Source organism: Mastigoproctus giganteus, chromosome 9 (assembly GCF_048544385.1).
Source record: "Mastigoproctus giganteus isolate SK-2022 chromosome 9, ASM4854438v1, whole genome shotgun sequence".
Taxonomy (NCBI): Eukaryota; Metazoa; Arthropoda; class Arachnida; order Uropygi; family Thelyphonidae; genus Mastigoproctus; species Mastigoproctus giganteus.
The window spans coordinates 66,506,408-66,525,462 of record NC_143583.1 but is presented as its reverse complement, the minus strand read 5'-3'; the positions used below and the strand labels follow the sequence as shown (position 1 = coordinate 66,525,462).

Sequence of the window (19,055 nt, the reverse complement as noted above, 5' to 3'; positions counted from 1 at the left end):
TTTGTGGCCACATTATAATATCCAATTAAATTGGTCAGACTTCCCCTTGACAAACTCAAGGCTGTGTTTGAATTACTACTGCTGTCTTGGCTAGATGATCCTGCAATGCTTCTTTAACCAGTGACTCCATTATTTTCCCCAGAACAGAATTCAAACTAACAGGTCTCTAATTACTCGTGTCGCCTTTCGATCCCCCCTTGAGAATTGGCGATACATTTGCACAAATCCAGTCTGTGGACACTTCCCCCGAGTCCATCCAAGGATACTCTCATAATTATGGCTAAGGGTTTACTTATTTCCTTTGACACCTCCTTTAATATAACTGGATAGATCCCACCACCCCAAGTACCTTTCTTATGTTTAACTTAAACAATTTCTCCTCCACTTTGCTCTCAGTTATTACAAAATCATTTAAATCCCTGTTAGAGTTTGATAAACATCTGGTCCTCTCCTCCTTGAATAACTCCTCATGTGTGAATGTAGATGTTACTGTTATTTGTGGTTTTTTTTTTAGGAGCATTAGCAACTAAGGCCATATTGATCCGGGGATATGCCGCGGTCATTCTCTGACCTTTCCGCATCCTCCGTATTTGGTGGTCACGGGTTTGAACCGCTGTCTAATCAAGAAGCGTGTGCTACGCACTGCTGCTCCTGCACACCTGGCTATGGAGGCACCAATTTGGATGCAGAATACTCATTTAGTTCGGCAGCTATCTCAGAATGATCATATACAGTTAATCCATTGATATCAAGTGGACCAATCTGATTCATCCCCTTCCTTTTAGAGTTTATATACATAAAGAAGTCTTTGCTGGTTTTCTTTGTATCCTTTGCCAAAGATTTTTCATAATCTGCCTTCGCTTTCCTAACTTCCTTTGTGACTTGATTACAGACTAGCTTGTATCTACCATAGGCTTGCCGACCAAAATCTCTCTGCCTGGATTTTTGAGTTCCCCATTTCTGGGAAGGTTTCCAAACTGGATGCCACATTATGCAATTTGCAGATGATACAAAGGTTGGCAGGGTTGTTAATGACAGTAATGGCAGTGTGCTACTGCAACAGGATCTAGATAATTTGGGCAACTGAAGTTTAACCTTGACAAATGCAAAGTACTGCATATGGGTAGAAGTAACCCCAGTGAAACGTACCAACTGTGTGGTACTACACTTAAGGTGGTAGAAAATGAAAAAGACCTGGGAATAATTGTGCAGTCAGATATGAAGTTTTCTGAGCAATGCAGACAGGCTGCCAGGGCAGGTCATGGGGTTTTGTCAATGATATATAGGAATTTTGCTAGCAGGGAAAAGGAGGTGATTGTCCCTCTGTATAAGGCAATGGTCAGGCCATTGCCTTGAGTACTGCTTACAGGTCTGGAGGCCTCATTTTAGGAAGGATGTAGAACTGCTGGAACAAGTATAGAGAAGGGCAACAAGATTAGTGAGTGAAACAAAGGGTTGCCATTACCAAGAAAGGGTTAAGTTCTGCAAATTGCAGCATCTGGAGACTAGGCACCTGCGAGGTGATCTGATTGAAGTATTTAAGGCCTTGAATGGTTTGAGCATGCTTGAATGCTGATGGGATTCATCCTCTTGCTCAGATTATGCATTTGCGGGGGCACAAATTCAAATTGAGGAAAGACAGTTGCAGAATAAATGTCCAGAAATTTGCCTTTAGCCAACAGGTGATTGATTGCTTGAATAAACTTCCATCTGTTGTTGTGGAAGTTGATAGCTTAAATAAATTCAAGGAAGAGCTGGTCAAACCTTTGGAGTGAATGAATAGGTGAAATAGGTTTTTATTTGTTTATTTTTTAGCTGATGCTGTATAAGCTTGCTTTATTACATCATATGCTTCTACTATACGCCGAGAAGAGCTTCTTTAGAGTGACCTAGATAGACTTTAATGATGGTCAGAGAAGTGGCAGCTGTGCTTTAATTCAGCAAAATGCAAGATCTTACACCTGGGGAACAGTAACCCCAAAATAACTTATACACTTGGTGGAGTTGAACTAAAGTTTGTAGTGGCAGAAAGGGACTTGGGAGTTATGATACGGTCAGACGTGAAGTTCTCCGAGCATTCTAGACAGGTTGCAATGCTCATCTTGTTCTATCGATGATTTATCAAACATTTGCTAGTAGATATAAGAATATCATCTCATTATGCAAGTCTCTTGTTAGACCACACTTGGAATACTGTGTTAAAGTATGGAGACTGCACTTAAAAAGAGATGAGCTTCTTGAAAAGGTCCAAAGATGGGTAACTCACTTTCTGAGGTCAGCAAAAGGGCATCCATACAAGGAAAGACTTTGAATATGTGGTTTGCACAGCTTGGAAACTAGACACCTTACAGGAGATTTGATTTGAGGTGTTTAAGGCTCTGAGCAACAAAAGATTCGAGCCCATGACCACCAAATACAGAGGATGTGGAAAGGTCAGGGAATGACCACTGCATATCCCTGGAGCAATATGGCTTTAGTTGCTAATGCTCCTAAAAACCAAAAAAAATAAAAATAAAAAAAATAACAATAGCAGCAAAAATAAAATGAACAAAGACAAAATAAATTTTCACAGTTATAAATGATTCTAGGGGCCATAATTTCAGTTATGTTGGGAGATGTTTAGACTGGATTGCAGGAAGTTTTATTTTAGCCAGTGAGTTATAAATTACCGGAATAAGTTACCTACGTGGGTGGTTGAGGCTGACAGTTTGGGGAAATGCATAGGTTGTTTATTTCCTTTTCTTTTATTATTTATCCGTTATTTATTTTATATACTATTTTTTTTGGCTGGTGCAGCATAAGCTGATGCTTATGCTGCACTTGCACAACCAATGAAAAATACCTCCCTTATTTATTTTACTGACTCCCTTTATATATTTCAATCATGTGTCCCCTAAGTTGTTTAGTTGCCAAGCATTTCAATCTGCACGTTCTAAGCTGTGCTTCATATGGACATCAATTAGCACCCCTCACCATTCAGGTTGTCTTTGTCTGAACCCTCTCTAGAAGCTCTGTCTTTCATGAAGTGTGGCCTCCAGTCTTGAATACACATTATTATGTATGTGGTCTCACCACAGTCTTTGCAAAGAGACAGTGACATCCTTTTCCCCTACTTGGAAAGGACCTATATATCTGACAGGATGCCATGTGCCTTCCTAGCTGCTTGTTTACATTATCTTAAAATGTTTAAACCACCAAGTTGATGTTGACCAAAATTACCAAATGTCTCTTTCATCCTAAAGCACTATTAACTCCCTCCCCCAACTTATAAGTACTTATAAGTAACTCCTGGATTTCTGTTCCTCGCATGCAAAACTTTACATTTAGAAGTATTGAATATCAGAACATTTGCTATTTTTCAGATCATTTGTGCAACTAACCTAAATCATTTTGAAGTAAAATTGCCTGGGTTTTGGTCAGTAACCAACTGTCTTACCTTTAAATCATCAGCAAACTTTAATTTTCCTCTGCATACTGACATCAGTGGCGTTAAGGAAGATAAGAAACAGAAGAAGCCCCAATACTGATTCTTGAGGGATTCCTTGATCCAGTGAAGAATTTTATCAGTAATCCCAATATGCTTCATTTTATATAATTGGCTTTCATGGGGAACTATATTAAAACTTTACTGAAGTCAAAGTTGTTTCTTGCATCCAGCGGTTTTGACTCTGTAATAATTAACTAGGTTGGTCAGGCAAGATTTCCCTTTCTTGAACATATGCTGTGACCCATTAAGATGTTCTGTTCCTGTCGAGATGGTCTTGTATGGTATCCTTAACCACAGACTCCACGATCTTATCCACCACTGAAGTTAAACTCACTGGTGTACCATTATTCATCTCTTCTTTTGCCCAATCTTTGTGGATTGGGGAGACATTAGCACTTCCCCAGTCAGGAGGATTGTCCCAGTGTCTAAATGATGATCTAATAACATCCCCAATGGGATGATGCACTCACATGCAGCCTATTTTAGTATAACAGGATATATACTGTCTAATCTTTACCTTCACTCAGCTTAATTTACATCAGTCCAATTTCATGTCACTGTTTCCTTATGGTTCAAATGGACTTTCAAATGTAAAGATTGTTGCAAAGTACCTATTCAAGTTGTCTTGCCATCTCTGCTTAAAATATAAATACAAATGCACTGCATATATAGTATAATATACTTTATTGTATATACTTTAAATAGACTGTTTTCTTATCTTAATATTAGTGAACCTTTTTGCTTGTTGGGACTGATATTGCCTAAAGATGAGTAACGTTTAATTGCAAGAGGAAGGCAAGGATAATGTTTGGGGATCATCAAGGTTCGAGAAAATTGTTTCTGGGAGTGGCTTTAAAAGTAGTAGAACTTGGTGTAAATGGAACTAGTTCTGCAGCTACTACCTACTCGAAGAACATGTTAGGGCATGTCTGAATAGTAACTGAATAGTAAATTCTAACATAAGTTCCATCAGTTGTTGGTAGGTGAGTGGCTGTCAATAAATTCCTGAATGTTAGGTTCATCCATTTGCAAATCCAGTTTCATACCATTCTATATCTGGCTGTTAGTCTCGACACTTTCTTCAAATCTCTTTAAGTCAGTTGTTAAATTGTGAGCATGATTTCTTCTACACCCTATTCATATTTGTTTCTTTAATTTCATTCCAGGCAGCATCTATGTTCTTTACAGCTTTTAAAATGTCATAATGTTTTCAATATATATATATATATATATATATATATATTTTTTTTTTTTTTTTAAATGGTGTCCCATTATCCCTTTCTATTGCCCAGACAGCCTGTCTAAATGTTGCTTTGAGATGGTAGGTCTTAAATGTTGCAGTGATGTCCTGGCCCATAGGCAGGATAAGGGATGTCATATGGGTGGCAAAAAAAAAAAGGAAAAAAACAAAAAACTTGATGTTAGGGTAGAGATTATCATGGAAAGAAAGATGCTTGGGGAAATTATCAATCACCAACAAGGATCTTGAAAAGTAACTTCTTGCTGTTACCTTATATTTCCACCTTGGAAGCAAACTATTTGTAAAACCTGCCTTAAAAATTTGACCGAGTCACCTGGCTTTTAGAAATAGACTTCCAGTGTACTGGAAAAGTGGCTTTGCATTTGAATTTTTCATTGAAGGCCCTTGGTTTTTCTGAGTGGTAGACCAATAGTGGTTTAAGTTTGCAGTTGCCAGCTGCATTACTGCCAGGAATACTTCTCTCCTCTTATCCTTTTCATCTGTGCTGAAAATTCAGTGTGGATCAAAGTTTCTCTTGCAAATTATCACTGCCAAAGTCTCAGGAAAGGCCCTTAGTGCAACATCCATCTGCATTGGCAGCATCACCACTTCATCTTAACGTTGCAAGGTTATTTGTAGCCTTAAACCTCAAACCAACCATGGCTAGGCGATAAATGGTCCCTCACCAGAACTTTTACTTAATTTAGCTTTAACATTGTCATAGAAACTTAGTCTTTTTTCTGAATTAAATTAAGGCATATCAGCAGCATTTCTGATTCTGATCAGCCAGAAAATTTAAGTTTATTTATTTAATTTTTTTTTTTTTTATCACATCCATTACTGTACCTAAGCTCTTTGTAATAATTATCAATAAGTATCATTCAGACCTTGTTCTTAATAATTGCTGCAATAGCTGAATGATTCATACCAAAACTGTGAGCTCACTTCCACTACTTTTTTTTTCTCTATTATCATAATATTTCATTATATATATTTTCTCCTCTGTGGTACAGTATGCCTTTTTAAGTACACAGTCATTCTGTTCACTCATTTTTCACTTTCCAGGCATACTGGTGGTATAAAGAGCACAAATTTTATATTAAATAAAAAAAATAAAATAAATAAATAAATAAACCAGTGAATCACTTGAATTTTTCAGACCATCAGTGACTTATACCATATGATTGGCTAAGTATAGGTTCCAATTGAAGTAGTCTTTAGAATTTCCTCCATCAATGACAAGATGCAAACCCATATCTCTCCAAATGAATGACAGATGGCAAAACCACTGTACTGTCACAAAAGACAAAAAGAATCGGATTGATGGATCCAGCAGTGCCATAATAGTTTTGCCATCAGATAGCAAATTTCATGATTTAGAAATTTTGTAACTTAAAATATGTGCACAAGTTTTTATAGGTTGAATGTTTGTAAATTGAGGACCACCTGTAATTGTCTTTAGAACCAAAAATATTATAGCATAAGCTTAAAGTTCCACCAGCATTATTTTCATTTTCTGTAATTTTTCTTTTTTTTTCTTCTGAACAGTTTAATGATTTTCCTTCTGTTAGTTCTTTATTTCCTTTGTATGTTTATGTATTTACTTTTGCATTTTCTTCATTATTTCTTTAATTTTTAATTTGATTCTTCAGAGAACTCTGTAATGCTTTCTACTTTTGTCTCGTATTTTCTCAAATCTTTTCATGCCACTCAGATGGAACATTGCCATAATTGATGGCTTTATAATTTTCACAAAGAATGTTCACATTTCTGGTGTTGTCTTGTATCTTTGACTCAGATCTTTGAGCAATAAAATCATATTTACTGATAAGTGATAACTCATTTTGTAGATTTTAAAATAATGTGCATGGATTGAATAGCAACAGAAGAAATACTTATGGGGGTTACATTCTCAAATCTATGAATGAAAAGTTTATAGGAAAACTGGTGGGGGGGTTTCTCAGCTTCCACGATATTTCAGTACCAAAAATTCATTGACAACAAAGGTTAGATTCTGTGCTTGGTTAGCATTAAGTAAGTCAGACTTTTTTCCAGTTTTTTACCAAAATTTAGCCTTGCACATAGAAATGAAAGTTAAAGAAATCTAAAGGCCTTTTCATCATGCACACAGGGTATCCCATTGTTCATTAACAGAATTCCTTCAAGCCTGTGGCATCAAATCTAAAGTCAGATATTTTAATAGCAAATAAAATCAATGTTCAGTCTAATATATTAATAAATGGACTTACCAGTCAATTAAATCATCCCTTAGAAAATGATTGCATGACAGCACTTCAGGGCAATGAACGTGATAGTTTTAACACACACACACACACACTGACCAAAAAAAAATATGAACCTTTATACAGCATCAAATTGGGTTGCCTTTTGTTTCTGATAACAGCATGGATGAAACTACTGAAAAGTTTCTCATGGATGCATATAACCAACAGTTTCCAAGTAATTTTAATTTGCTGAATGATCAATGCTCTGACTTGCAAGAGTAAACTGTCAGTAATCAGAACAGATGGCTGCAATCTGGTAAACAGGATCTCAAAAACTTAGCAATGAATAAGCAAATGAATGAACAGCAACAAAGTTTTTCCTTTATTTTGCTCTCTGTGGCAGCTTAGTCAGCATATATTACTATCTGCTACTCATTTGTAGAGATTTGGATTTGATTCCTGTTGAGGACTGGAAGAATTTAAACTGCAGTTAAGGCAGTAATTAGCTGATTCCAGGCAGCAGAAGTAGGGTTTTTCTGCTGGATTATTTTAGGTTTTTCAACATGTAAACTGGCCTGTGAATCTAGGATTTTCAACATGTGTACTGGAACACATTTCTATAAATAAAATAGACAGTATGGATAAGAGCAACAAGATCCAGTGTCATTACAAATTATGTTATTTTATTATGTGCAAGTTGGATGAATATATATATATTTTTTTTTTCTTTAAATTGTAAAGTAGAGATTGTTTATACATATGTGTAAAATTCATTTGGAAATCTATAAATAATATAAACTTTTTAGCCCATTTGAGGCCCTGGTATTGGATACAATTTGGGTACTTAGTTTATTTGGAATTATTTTAATTTTGGGATTCATCATGCAGTAGGGTGTAATGGCTATGTCACTATTTCTGACTGCATAATAGTTTTTACACATGCACACACACTGGTCAAAAAAAATACGAACCTTTATTCAGTATCAAATTGGGTTGCCTTTGTTTCTAATAACAGCAAGTGCGTGGCATGGCATGGATTCTATAAGCTGTTTCAGTGTGATTAGGCCTAATTGCATCCATTCTTCCAGCAAAATATCACATAGCTGTGACAAAGTTGAAGGAAGAGGACTTCATTGCTGAAAATCTCTCTGGCATAACCTAAACATTCTCAATAAGATTGAGATCAGGTGATTATGAGGGTCAGGGAAGATTGGGGAAATCCGTGTCATGTTCTTCGAACCATTCTTGCACAATTCTGGCATGATGTGCTGATGTATTGTTGCATTGCTGTCCATAAAGTGGCCATCACCTTCAGGATAAAGGTCTAATAAATACGGTCGATCTGCCAACCCGAACTGAACAAGCGTGGCAGATTATGGTCCATTTTTCCAAGTCTCCAAATAAACTTGGGTTGTCTTAACAAGATCCATCACTTCACTGGGTTCTTGCCACACTCGCTGCTTACCATCGGTGCAAAACAAAGTGTATCATGATTCATTTGACCACATGACTTTCTTCCATTGTTCCACTTGCCAATCATGACGTTCTGGGCACCATTTCAAATGTATTTTTCAGGTTTTCTCTGAAGCAAGTGGCTGCCAATACCCAATTTTTTTTCGATTCCCTGTGCATGGTATGGGTTGAAATAGGGCAGTTCTCATTGGGACTTTGTTGAAATGCACACTGAATGTCCTATTTTTCCATACAGTCCTCCTTAGAGTATGATGGCTTTGCTCTTGAAGTATTGTTTTTCTGCCACATTTATGCCTCTGAAATGTGGAAGAACTGCTTGCTTTCCAGTCATTAAAAACCTTTGAGATGGATGCTTTTGAGAAACTAGTTATGTCTTTTGTTTCCTGAATTGTAGCTCCTGCTAAACATGCACCCATGATAAGACCTTTTTTCAAAGTCTGATAGATCACACATTTTCCCCATTCTGGCTTCAGATTGCTGCAGTTTAACAGCTTGTGCATTCTTTATACTCAGTGAAGCAGCACATCATTGCCCCATGTCATGGTTTTCTTTGTACCTATTTTCATTTCTTCTGTCTATCTTAATACAAAGGTTGGTATTTTTTTGACCAGTGTGTTCTTGTAAGTGATGGTTAATTCCAGAGCCATACAGTACAGTTAAATAGTAGTACCTGTTATAGCACTTAGTGATAGGAGATGGAACAGAATGAATCAATGGAATAGAATAGAACTTATATCCTTTAGCAAGAGGTGTGATAGCAGGTTGTCACATAATAGGCATGTCCATTTACCGTATAGCAGAAAGAGTAGAACACCCAAAAATCAACTGTTGAAAACACTGTACACCAATCTATGTAGATCACCATTAATGGCTTCCAGAGCATGTCTGCAGTTGAAATGTGTAGTGAGAGATAAGACAAGTGCAGTCAACTACCAATGGAAAAACACTTTGTAGAATGAGTAAGCATGATTGTACAACTGCTCTTAAACCAAAGCTGTCTCCCTGCAGTGGATGTTACTGCTTATCCTGGTGCAAAAAAAAAAAAAAAAAAAAAATGAAGCATTAAATATTGCAGCAGGGACAGAATATGATAATGAAATGATGAATTATGCTACACTTAGGCATCAGACAGACACACCTCAATATAGTGTATGCTATGAATGCCTAAAGATTTCACCCAGATTATATTGCACCAAAGGGTATTATATGCTTGCTTTACGCAGCTTAGACTTCAGGCCCATTGGTCAGTAGCGTAGCTAAGGTCGTTGATGCCCAGAGGCAACATGCCTTCCTGGCGCCCCTGACTGTGATAAAGTAATATGAATGTGATAGATAATTCCTTCAGTTTGTGTCCCTGAAGCTCGTGCCTGGGCAACTGCCTCCCTCTACACCCCCATCGCTACGCCTCAGCCATTGGTTGTCATTGATGTGACCATGACTGCAACTGTTTATTATGACACTTAAATGACGGAAAAATTTTGCCTTGCCTGCACTGTGGAAATTCTTTGGAGAGAGACTGCATCTGTACACAACTATGCTCCATATCAAAAGAGTATATACAGTACAAAATAGATTATTGAAGAACAATACAGTGAAACTACCATTTCCAGCTCATTCCAGATTGGAATCCAGTTGAACACCTTTGGGATGAGTCAGAGCACAGTAAAGTTCTGGCTCTCTATTGAACTTCCTAGTTCAAATAGAGAACTGGGCACATTCTTCTGGGAGGAGTGGAGTAAGAGTTTTTTTGTCTTGAACAAAGTGTCTCTCAGAGGGTTAGTGATGTCATAATCTCAATTCAAAAATTTTTTTTCTAACTAAATGGTTTGCACTTAATTTTCCGATATTCGATTAGATGTAAGCAGTCTGCAAAAAAGTATACAAACTTCAGTAGATGGAGTAAATGACTGTCACCATTCTCTATACAGCCATGATTCAATTCAAAATTTCTTTGTCTGTGGTATTCCTTTTTATTTACCATCTTTCACACTCCTAGTTTCCAAATCTAGTATGGTAACTGTAAATGCTCATTGCTCTGTTAAATGATTGAGAATGGTATACATGTTCATGTAAATAATATTTTTGATGTTCAAAATCACATAATTAACAATGTCCTGAAGTTTTGATTATCATTTCATGGAACTCTTCTTCTCTATATCTGTCCACATAATGATTAATTTGGACATTTCAATTTTTTTTTTTTTTTTTTTTCAAAAAGAATTAAACTGTTCTCACAGTTGGATTTGACAACTGGCCTATGACATATAAACCTACATGGAAACCACTGCACTTCATATAAAAGTGTGTGCTAAAGTACTGATACTCCCATATTATTTATACTTGTTCTTTTTTTTTTTCTTTTTAACTATGAAATTTTTAAGTTATATGTGATTGGGGTATTTGCCAATACATATTAATTGCATATTTCACATTAGAAAGGGCATTATAACAGTAGCTAATGCACACTCATCCCTATTTAGTTATCAGAAAGCTGGCTAAGTGGGGATGAGTGTGTATGAATGTTTGTATAATTGTGACTTTCACATTGCAATGGAGAAGGATAAAGACTATCAAAAACAGATCATTAATATTTATATATATATCAGAGAGATAAGACCTAAGTTTAAATAAAAATTTCTGTTTCCCTTAGTTTCGGCTTTCACCTCACTTCTTTCACTTTTATAAATATGCATATGTCACTTAGAATGGTTGCTTATCTTGTCAGCACATTAGTGTGACCCTCATGCTGTCAACAGTAATGGATCTAATGGCTGATGAGGTTGGCAAATGCAGACAAGGCCCTCATGATACAGGCTCTGACAAGTTAAGAGTTACAATGCAGAGTTTGTTGAAATAAAAACAAGTACAATTTGAATATTATGATGTGATATTTATTCTAGAGCAGCCATACATCATGGCAGAAGGTGTGGCATTGAAAAAATAAAGTCATTTCGTGTATGACTAGAAACAAGATCTACTCTCGTAGACTGCTATTTTACCAAACACTAATATAATCTGCAAAAGTGGGTATTCAGTTACCTAAAATTTATAGTTTTCGAGCTAGATTAGAAGACTTTCCAAAGATTATGTTACTGTACAGGATTTTACAAACTCCATAAATGTTAGTAATGTAGAAAGAACAATGAATATTTTAAAATAGATCAGGAAATTTGCAGGTCTACATCAAGATGATCTTCTTGATGTAGATTAAACAGTGTTATTTATTGAAAGAAATTTAACTGAAACTAGATTTTAACAAACTTATTGAACAGTTAGTGTGAGCAAAAGTTCAAAGAGGAGTTTGAACAAATTAAATTTTACTAATCACTTTTTTATTTTACTATATTACTTATGTTAGGACATAAAAAACCTACATTTTCAACTCTTTATTATTATTATGTTATTTATCCCTGATTGGGGGATTCCACTCTGTGATGGTACTGCTACCAAGTACACAGGGTGGTTGTTATGTCTGGTGTTGCTGTTGGTCGAGGAACTCTGACTATCCTACAGGCGTTCAGGATTGCAACTTTCTGGAGTTCTTTATAGGTGTTCTCTGGGAGACCTATTGCTGCTAGGCTGCTATGTAGGGTCTTTGGCACCATACCAGTGGTTGACACGATGATCGGGATGGTCAACAGACCTTTTCCATCTTGTCCACAAGGGACAAGATGGAAAAGGTCTGTTGTGCGGGATGGTCTTATCCATTATTATGGCACGGTCCCAGTACAGCTTGTTGGTTGGGGTCTCTAGTACTGTTTGGGGTTTGTACTTGTAGTACGGTACACTTTTATTGATCAGCTAGTATTTCCTTGCTAGCTTCTGATGTATTATTATTAGCCATATGGTGCAAGGAAGCCTGAGGCTTATGCTGCACCAGCCAAAAAAAAAAAAAAATTTCTGAGTTACATCGAGAGAGAGAGAGAGAGAGAGAGAGAGAGAGAGAGAGAGAGAGAGAGAGAGAGAGAGAGAGAGAGAGAGAGAGAGAGAGAGAGAGAGAGAGAGAGAGAGAGAGAGTGTGTGTGTGTGTGTCAAAAGTAGAAAGGAATCACCAAGAAAGAGAAGAATGATGATATCCACCTCAGGACTCTGGGTGTGCCAAGCCCATATTCACCAAATGTGAGCCCCTGGGGTTAATTGTTCATTATGATTATGAAACTCTTAATAAACCTGCTATATAATATATGTATATATATTACTTTGTTGCTAAACTTTAAACAAAAAATATATGCAATTTTAGAAAGTAAAGCTCCTTTTTTCTATGAACATCAAAAACAAATGCTAAAAATAAAAAATCTTTACTGTTATAGGTTACTAGTAAATTAATAAGAGGAGTTTACCTCAATATAGTACGTGGAACACTTCCGTATGATACCCTCCAGAAATTAAAACGGAAAAAACGAAAAAATCGACAACTTACCGGTACATTAAAGTAAAATATAAATAATTAAAGTAAATTATAAATAATTAAATAATCAATTTAACACAATTCAAAATCAATTCAAAACAATTAAAATTCAAATTAACGCAATTAAAAGAATCTAACGAAAATATTCAAAACGATTGATGTGCAGTGAAAGGAGAGCAGATTGGTTTTTTCATTCCTGTGATCACGACAGTCGGTCGAAAAGCATTGTCAGCTTCAGGAAGGAAAATCGTTTTGAATATTTTCGTTAGATTCTTTTAATTGCGTTAATTTGAATTTTAATTGTTTTGAATTGATTTTGAATTGTGTTAAATTGATTATTTAATTATTTATAATTTACTTTAATTATTTATATTTTACTTTAATGTACCGGTAAGTTGTCGATTTTTTCGTTTTTTCCGTTTTAATTTCTGGAGGGTATCATACGGAAGTGTTCCACGTACTATATTGAGGTAAACTCCTCTTATTAATTTACTAATATCATTATCAACGTAGAACATATTGAGTATTACAGCTCTGATTAATACTATGTTATAGGTTACAAAATTATATGATTTTGTAACTTATAACAGTGAAGATTTTTTGTTACATATAATTATATGTAACAAAACTTTATCCAAATCAAAATTTACCTTACTCAATTGAAAAAATACAAAATTATTAAAGGAGGTAATAAGATGCAAGCATGACAATAACCATGAAGGATATCAGTATCTATATTAGCAGAGTTATACATTTAAAATATAATGCAATGTTTTTTAAACTTTTTTGTCATCAACACACAACATGTACATACTAAAAATAATTCAACATCCTGCCTAGAATTTTAATTATTGCATGCCTCACCCTATTGTTTCTTTAACTCTAACGTGGTAAATTCATTGGTAAGTAACTTCCTTTGTTTTGAGCCAAAAATAAAAAAAAAAACACCTTGACAGGAGTAAGGGAAAGGGCAGGTCTGCGTTGGTATTAAGCACAAGCTTAACCAAAGCCACCTGCAATTGAATACCTCAGTTATTTTATTTATTTTATTTTTTTATTTTTGGTTTGTGTTTTTTTTTTATTTTTGGCTCAAAACAAAGGAAGTTACTTACCAATGAATTTACCATGTTAGAGTTAAAGAAACAATAGGGTGAGGCATGCAATAATTAAAATTCTATTATCTTTCAGAGAGAAAGAATGTTTCCAGAGCCCACCATCCATCAAGTAGGAAACATATAAAGAAATAAATATTGTAAATTTTTAATGTTATTACTCAATAATTGTTTTTTTAATCAATCACTTAACATCAGTATATGCAGTGAAAGGAGAGCAGATTGAAAACAATTCTGGTATGATGCCCAAATTTGGCAACATTGTTTGGAACATAGTAGTAGTAGTAGTGGCATGTGATGCAAGAAAGCAAGTGTATGAGATTATGCAGCATCAGCCAAAAAAAAAAAAAATCACACCATTCCCTCCAAATGCCTGTCCAGTTCCTCCTTAAATTTATTCAACCTATCAACTTCCACGACAGATGGAAGTTTGTACCAGCAATTAACCACCCGCTGGCTAAAGGCAAATTTCCGCACATCTATTCTACCTCTGTCTTTTCTTAATTTGAATTTATGCCCCCTTAGGTTCGTAATCTGAACAAGTGGAAGGATCCCATCAGAATTCAGCATGCTCAACCCATTCAAGGCCTTATACACCTCAATCAGATCACCGCGCAGGTGCCTAGTCTCCAGCCACTGCAATTTGCAGAACTTAAGCCTATCTTGGTAAGAGAATCCCTTCATTCCCCTCACCAATCTTGTTGCCCCCTGTACACGCTCAAGCAAATCTACATCCTTCCTAAAATGGGGCCTCCAGACCTGTAAGCAGTACTCAAGGTGTGGCCTGACCATTGCCTTATACAGAGGGACAATCACCTCCTTTTCCCTGCTAGCAAAATTCCTATATATCATTGACAAAACCCCATGACCTGCCCTGCCAGCCTGTCTGCATTGCTCAGAAAACTTCATATCTGACTGCACAATTATTCCCAGGTCTTTTTCATTTTCTACCACCTTAAGTGTAGTACCACACAGTTGGTACGTTTCTCTGGGGTTACTTCTACCCATATGCACTACTTTGCATTTGTGAAGGTTAAACTTCAGTTGCCACTTCTTAGTCCATCTGCCCAAATTATCTAGATCCTGTTGCAGTAGCACACTGCCATTACTGTCATTAACAACCCTGCCAACCTTTGTATCATCTGCAAATTGCATAATGTGGCATCCAGTTTGGAAACCTTCCCAGAAATGGGGAACTCAAAAATCCAAGCAGGGAGATTTGAGGTGTGTGTGTGTGTGTGTGTGTGTGTGTGTGTGTGTGTGTGTGTGTGTGTGTGTGTGTGTGTGGCCACACAATCTAAGTGATTTACAGCCCTAAACAATTACCTTTTTACTTAAGGACTAACTGCTTTTAGTCTGCAGGAAGAAGTTTATCTTTATTTCAAGAGAGCCAAAAGATGGTTCTAGAGGAAGGCAAAAAAAGTTGTTTTTGTGAAAATGCCAAATCTTAGAAAGGATCATTTTAGAAAGTTAAAATACAACAGCAAAGGTGAAAATCTGATTATTTGTCACTGCAACTCATTAAGATGATAATTTGTTTTGCAAGCACTTGGTGGTGCTGGTAGGTCACCTGACCAGTCCTCAAAAATAACAATCCTGAATTAATCATTAATTAATGACTAATGTGGGGTTATTAGATTCAGATAAACTGTTGGAGGGGATAGATAGGAGATATGGGAATTTTATTTATTCATTTATTATTATTTTATTTTATTTTTTTTTTGCTAATGCTGTATAAGCTTTCTTTCTTGCATCATTGCCACTATTAATACTAACTAGTGATATTTTTAAGAACCTGAATTTTTTGCCACCTTCCTAAATATAGATAAACTTCTACTCCAGTCATTTCTGAAGTGATTTTTTTATTTTTCACAGAGTAATTGAATGTGGGAACCTGTCAGATGACCTGCGACCTTTTGGAACAATTAACATGGTGCTTAACTTGTCAGGTGACCTACCAAAAAGTTTCGAATTACATGTTTGTTTTTAGTTTCACATTACTTGTTTTTGAAAGATTTATTATTGTTTTCACATAGTAAAGACAAGAACTTGAAACCAAATAATTCCCTCCACATGGCTGCTACTCTGTAGGAAGCAGGATATTTAGTTTCAAATTTCGCTGCTGTGAAGCACACCAAATTTGAAATAAATTTTGTGAAAAAATTTGTCATTTATATAATGTTATCACTTTTATCAATTCTTGATCAGATGTATACTAATACACAGAGAAAAACATTTTTTTTGTAATCAGTGCTTTGGATATTCATATGACTGTTGGTGTCACTATGAAAGAAAGTACTATATCTGTGCTTATTGATCTGAATGTTTTATGGTAGGGCATTAACCCTTTTCTAATTCTTGATTTTAATATTTTGTTTATTTGTTACCAATGGTTTGTATTGATTTCCAGAAACATTATGGAAGTTTCATTTTTACTGATTATTATTATTTATTTATTTTTTACTCTGGGAGAAAATAGTGGATAGTCAAATTAAAGTATTTTATGTTGCTTGATTTTAATGTTTTTTTGTTTTGTTTTTTTAATTCCTGGCCATATGCACCTTTTTTATGAATACAATTCGGTTCTGCATCAATAAACAATGCTTAACTGCATTCTTGTCTCTTCAGTTATTGTTATCAGTTTAGCTGTGTCCCCGAAGCAATAATAACAAGCAAAGTCCACTGTGTGTTTGTATAAATTTTTAATTTTTTAAAAGTGTTTGTATGGAATAAGCAGGTATGTTTGTGTTTGTGCACACATATATTGTGCATGTTTAAAATTTCCAGAGCTTAAGAGTCTTTTAAACTGGAAAGTGGATGAGTCTAACAGGGTCATATTTATATTTTTTATAAAATGTTTTTTCTTTAATTTTCATCAGAAATTTTAATTTTTATCAAAAAACTTGGCTAGCAGAGTCCTTATGATATGCATGCAAAGCAAGAGGGAACTGCAATATGTAATGTCATTGCCACGTGTGAATCACATACCAGCAGTTCTCTGGCTGGGGATTTAAAAGGAGGCTATGCCATGAGTCCACTATTATTAGTAAGCATGACTTTATGAGCAGACCTCAGTGACTTTTATCTGAGTGTAATTGTTGAAACCCAACTGGCAGAAGCATCTGACAAAGAAAGCAGAACTTGCATATTGTGAGGAAGTGCCTCAAAGGTGATGTCTACATGGGCAAATAATGGAGGGATATCCTCATAAAAATGTAATAATGGCTGACAATACACAGTTAACAACATGAATGCCTGATTATTAATCTGTATTCTGAAGTGCAACAGATGAACAACTGTAGTTAAAGTGTATATTGAGTTCAGTGTAGGTTACCAGCAACTTGTCTATGAAAACAGTAAGAAGGGATTGCACAAAGATGGATACCATAGCTCAGCTGCTGTGCACAGACAACTGCCAATATCCATCTGTTGCCACTTCTTAGTGCGATAGGCCACTGAGCAGTGGTGGAATGTAATGTGGTCTGGCAAGTTGTCCATCTTTTTTGTGGTGAATGGAAGTGGGTCCATATGGTGAAAGCCAAACAAACTGTATGGCCAGAATGTCTACATCTAACGGTCAAGGGTTTCAGCAGTTCTATAATGGTGTGAGGGGCTGCATTTACATGGCATGGCCCGGTACTCCTTCACTGCAAGAGGTCATTTTGCTTGCACGAACTGCACAACAGTTATGAGCAATTATCTGGGACACTATGTAGCATTTCTACCTGTCTAGAATGGGTGTCTTTCAAGAAGACAGTGCTATTCCTCACAGAACCTGTTATTGAGCAGTGGTTCTGATATTGTGAGGACAAAGTTACCCATGTCCCTCCTAATCATTTTACAACAGTGATAAAACATTTGTGGGAGTTTTTAGAATGGTCTCTATGGCATAGGTTTCTGCTACCATCCAATTGCATGAATTGGCAACTTTCTCTGAAGATGAATGGTGCTAGTTCCCTAGCTCCAGAACCTTATAGATTCAGTACCATTCTATCTCATTGCTATCCTGACTGCAGTGTAGTGGTCCAATACCTTTCTGACTGATGTCTCATAGGTATGTTCATTGTTTTGCCCACCACCTTTAGTATGAGAGGCAAATGACATTTGAATTAAACTAAATGAAGTAAAAATTTAATAACTGCAATGAAGAAATTCTGATTAAATCTAAAATTTCTCTTTTCTAGAACCACATGAAGACAGTAACAGGAATCCAGTTTCTGGAGACAAAACAATCAATTATTTTGCTGATCATTATGCCAAGAAACATGTTGAGTACCTAAGGGAATGGCAAGCACAGTATCAAGAATGGTTTGAAAAGCAGATGGACGTCCAGAGGCAGTGGGAGGATAACTTTATGAGAGAACAAATAGAACTTGCTAGAAATATGATGGAAACTGTAACTGCCACATTTTTGCAAGGAATGCAGCAAATTCTTCAGAATCTTGTGCTGTCTACTACAAGAAGACCTCTTTCCCCATTTTGTCCTCCAGTTCCCTTACATATTGATGTCAATGGCTCTCTTCTTTCCAATTTGGCTACAGGAATGACCGGTACCACATATATTCAGCCAGACAGCACAAGGACATCATCTTCCAGTGTTTCTTCATCTTCAAGGAGAAGTAATCCTACCTGATGCTGCATATAAGCTAGGAATAGGCAAATAAAAAAATGGAGTTATCTTCTCATTAGAGCCACTTCTGCTTGCTGCTGGACAGTGCAGAAGTCTTAATGTTACATTCTTCAAAGTTTTTGTGGTTTTGAGTATACTGTTTTATTTGTTGCTTTAAAAAGTAAAACTGTTAATTGTTTTTAATAATAAAAAATCTGACATTTAATTTTATAAATGAGAAAATATTTGATTAGGAGTGAAAAATGATTAAAATATAGCTTGCAAAATAAATATTCCACTTCAGTTATAGGAAGAAAAGAAGAAAAGCTAATTACCTTCATCAGTATTAATGTTCATAAGTGCTGGCTGTGGGGAGATTGTCAATAATTACTATCATGCCCCTTCTTTGCTGCTGGTTACAAATGTATTTCAGAATGCACTTATCCCTCTCCATCCCTGGTAAAAATCTAAAGTCAGCACTCATGGGTATGTCATGTTCCC

General features: G+C 35.9%; 1 protein-coding gene across 2 annotated transcripts in view; it reads left to right on the top strand.

Annotated features, from left to right (window-relative positions):
* Window positions 1-18,691, top strand: part of LOC150080326 (uncharacterized) — a 72,800-nt gene extending 54,109 nt beyond the window's left edge. For both annotated transcript variants that reach the window (XM_090381051.1, XM_090381052.1), the window contains exon 3: window positions 18,130-18,691. In XM_090381051.1, the coding sequence (XP_090237177.1) occupies window positions 18,130-18,578 (449 nt within the window). In that variant the 3' untranslated portion in view covers window positions 18,579-18,691. The remainder of the gene's footprint in view (window positions 1-18,129) is intronic.
* The last annotated feature ends 364 nt before the right edge of the window (window positions 18,692-19,055 follow it).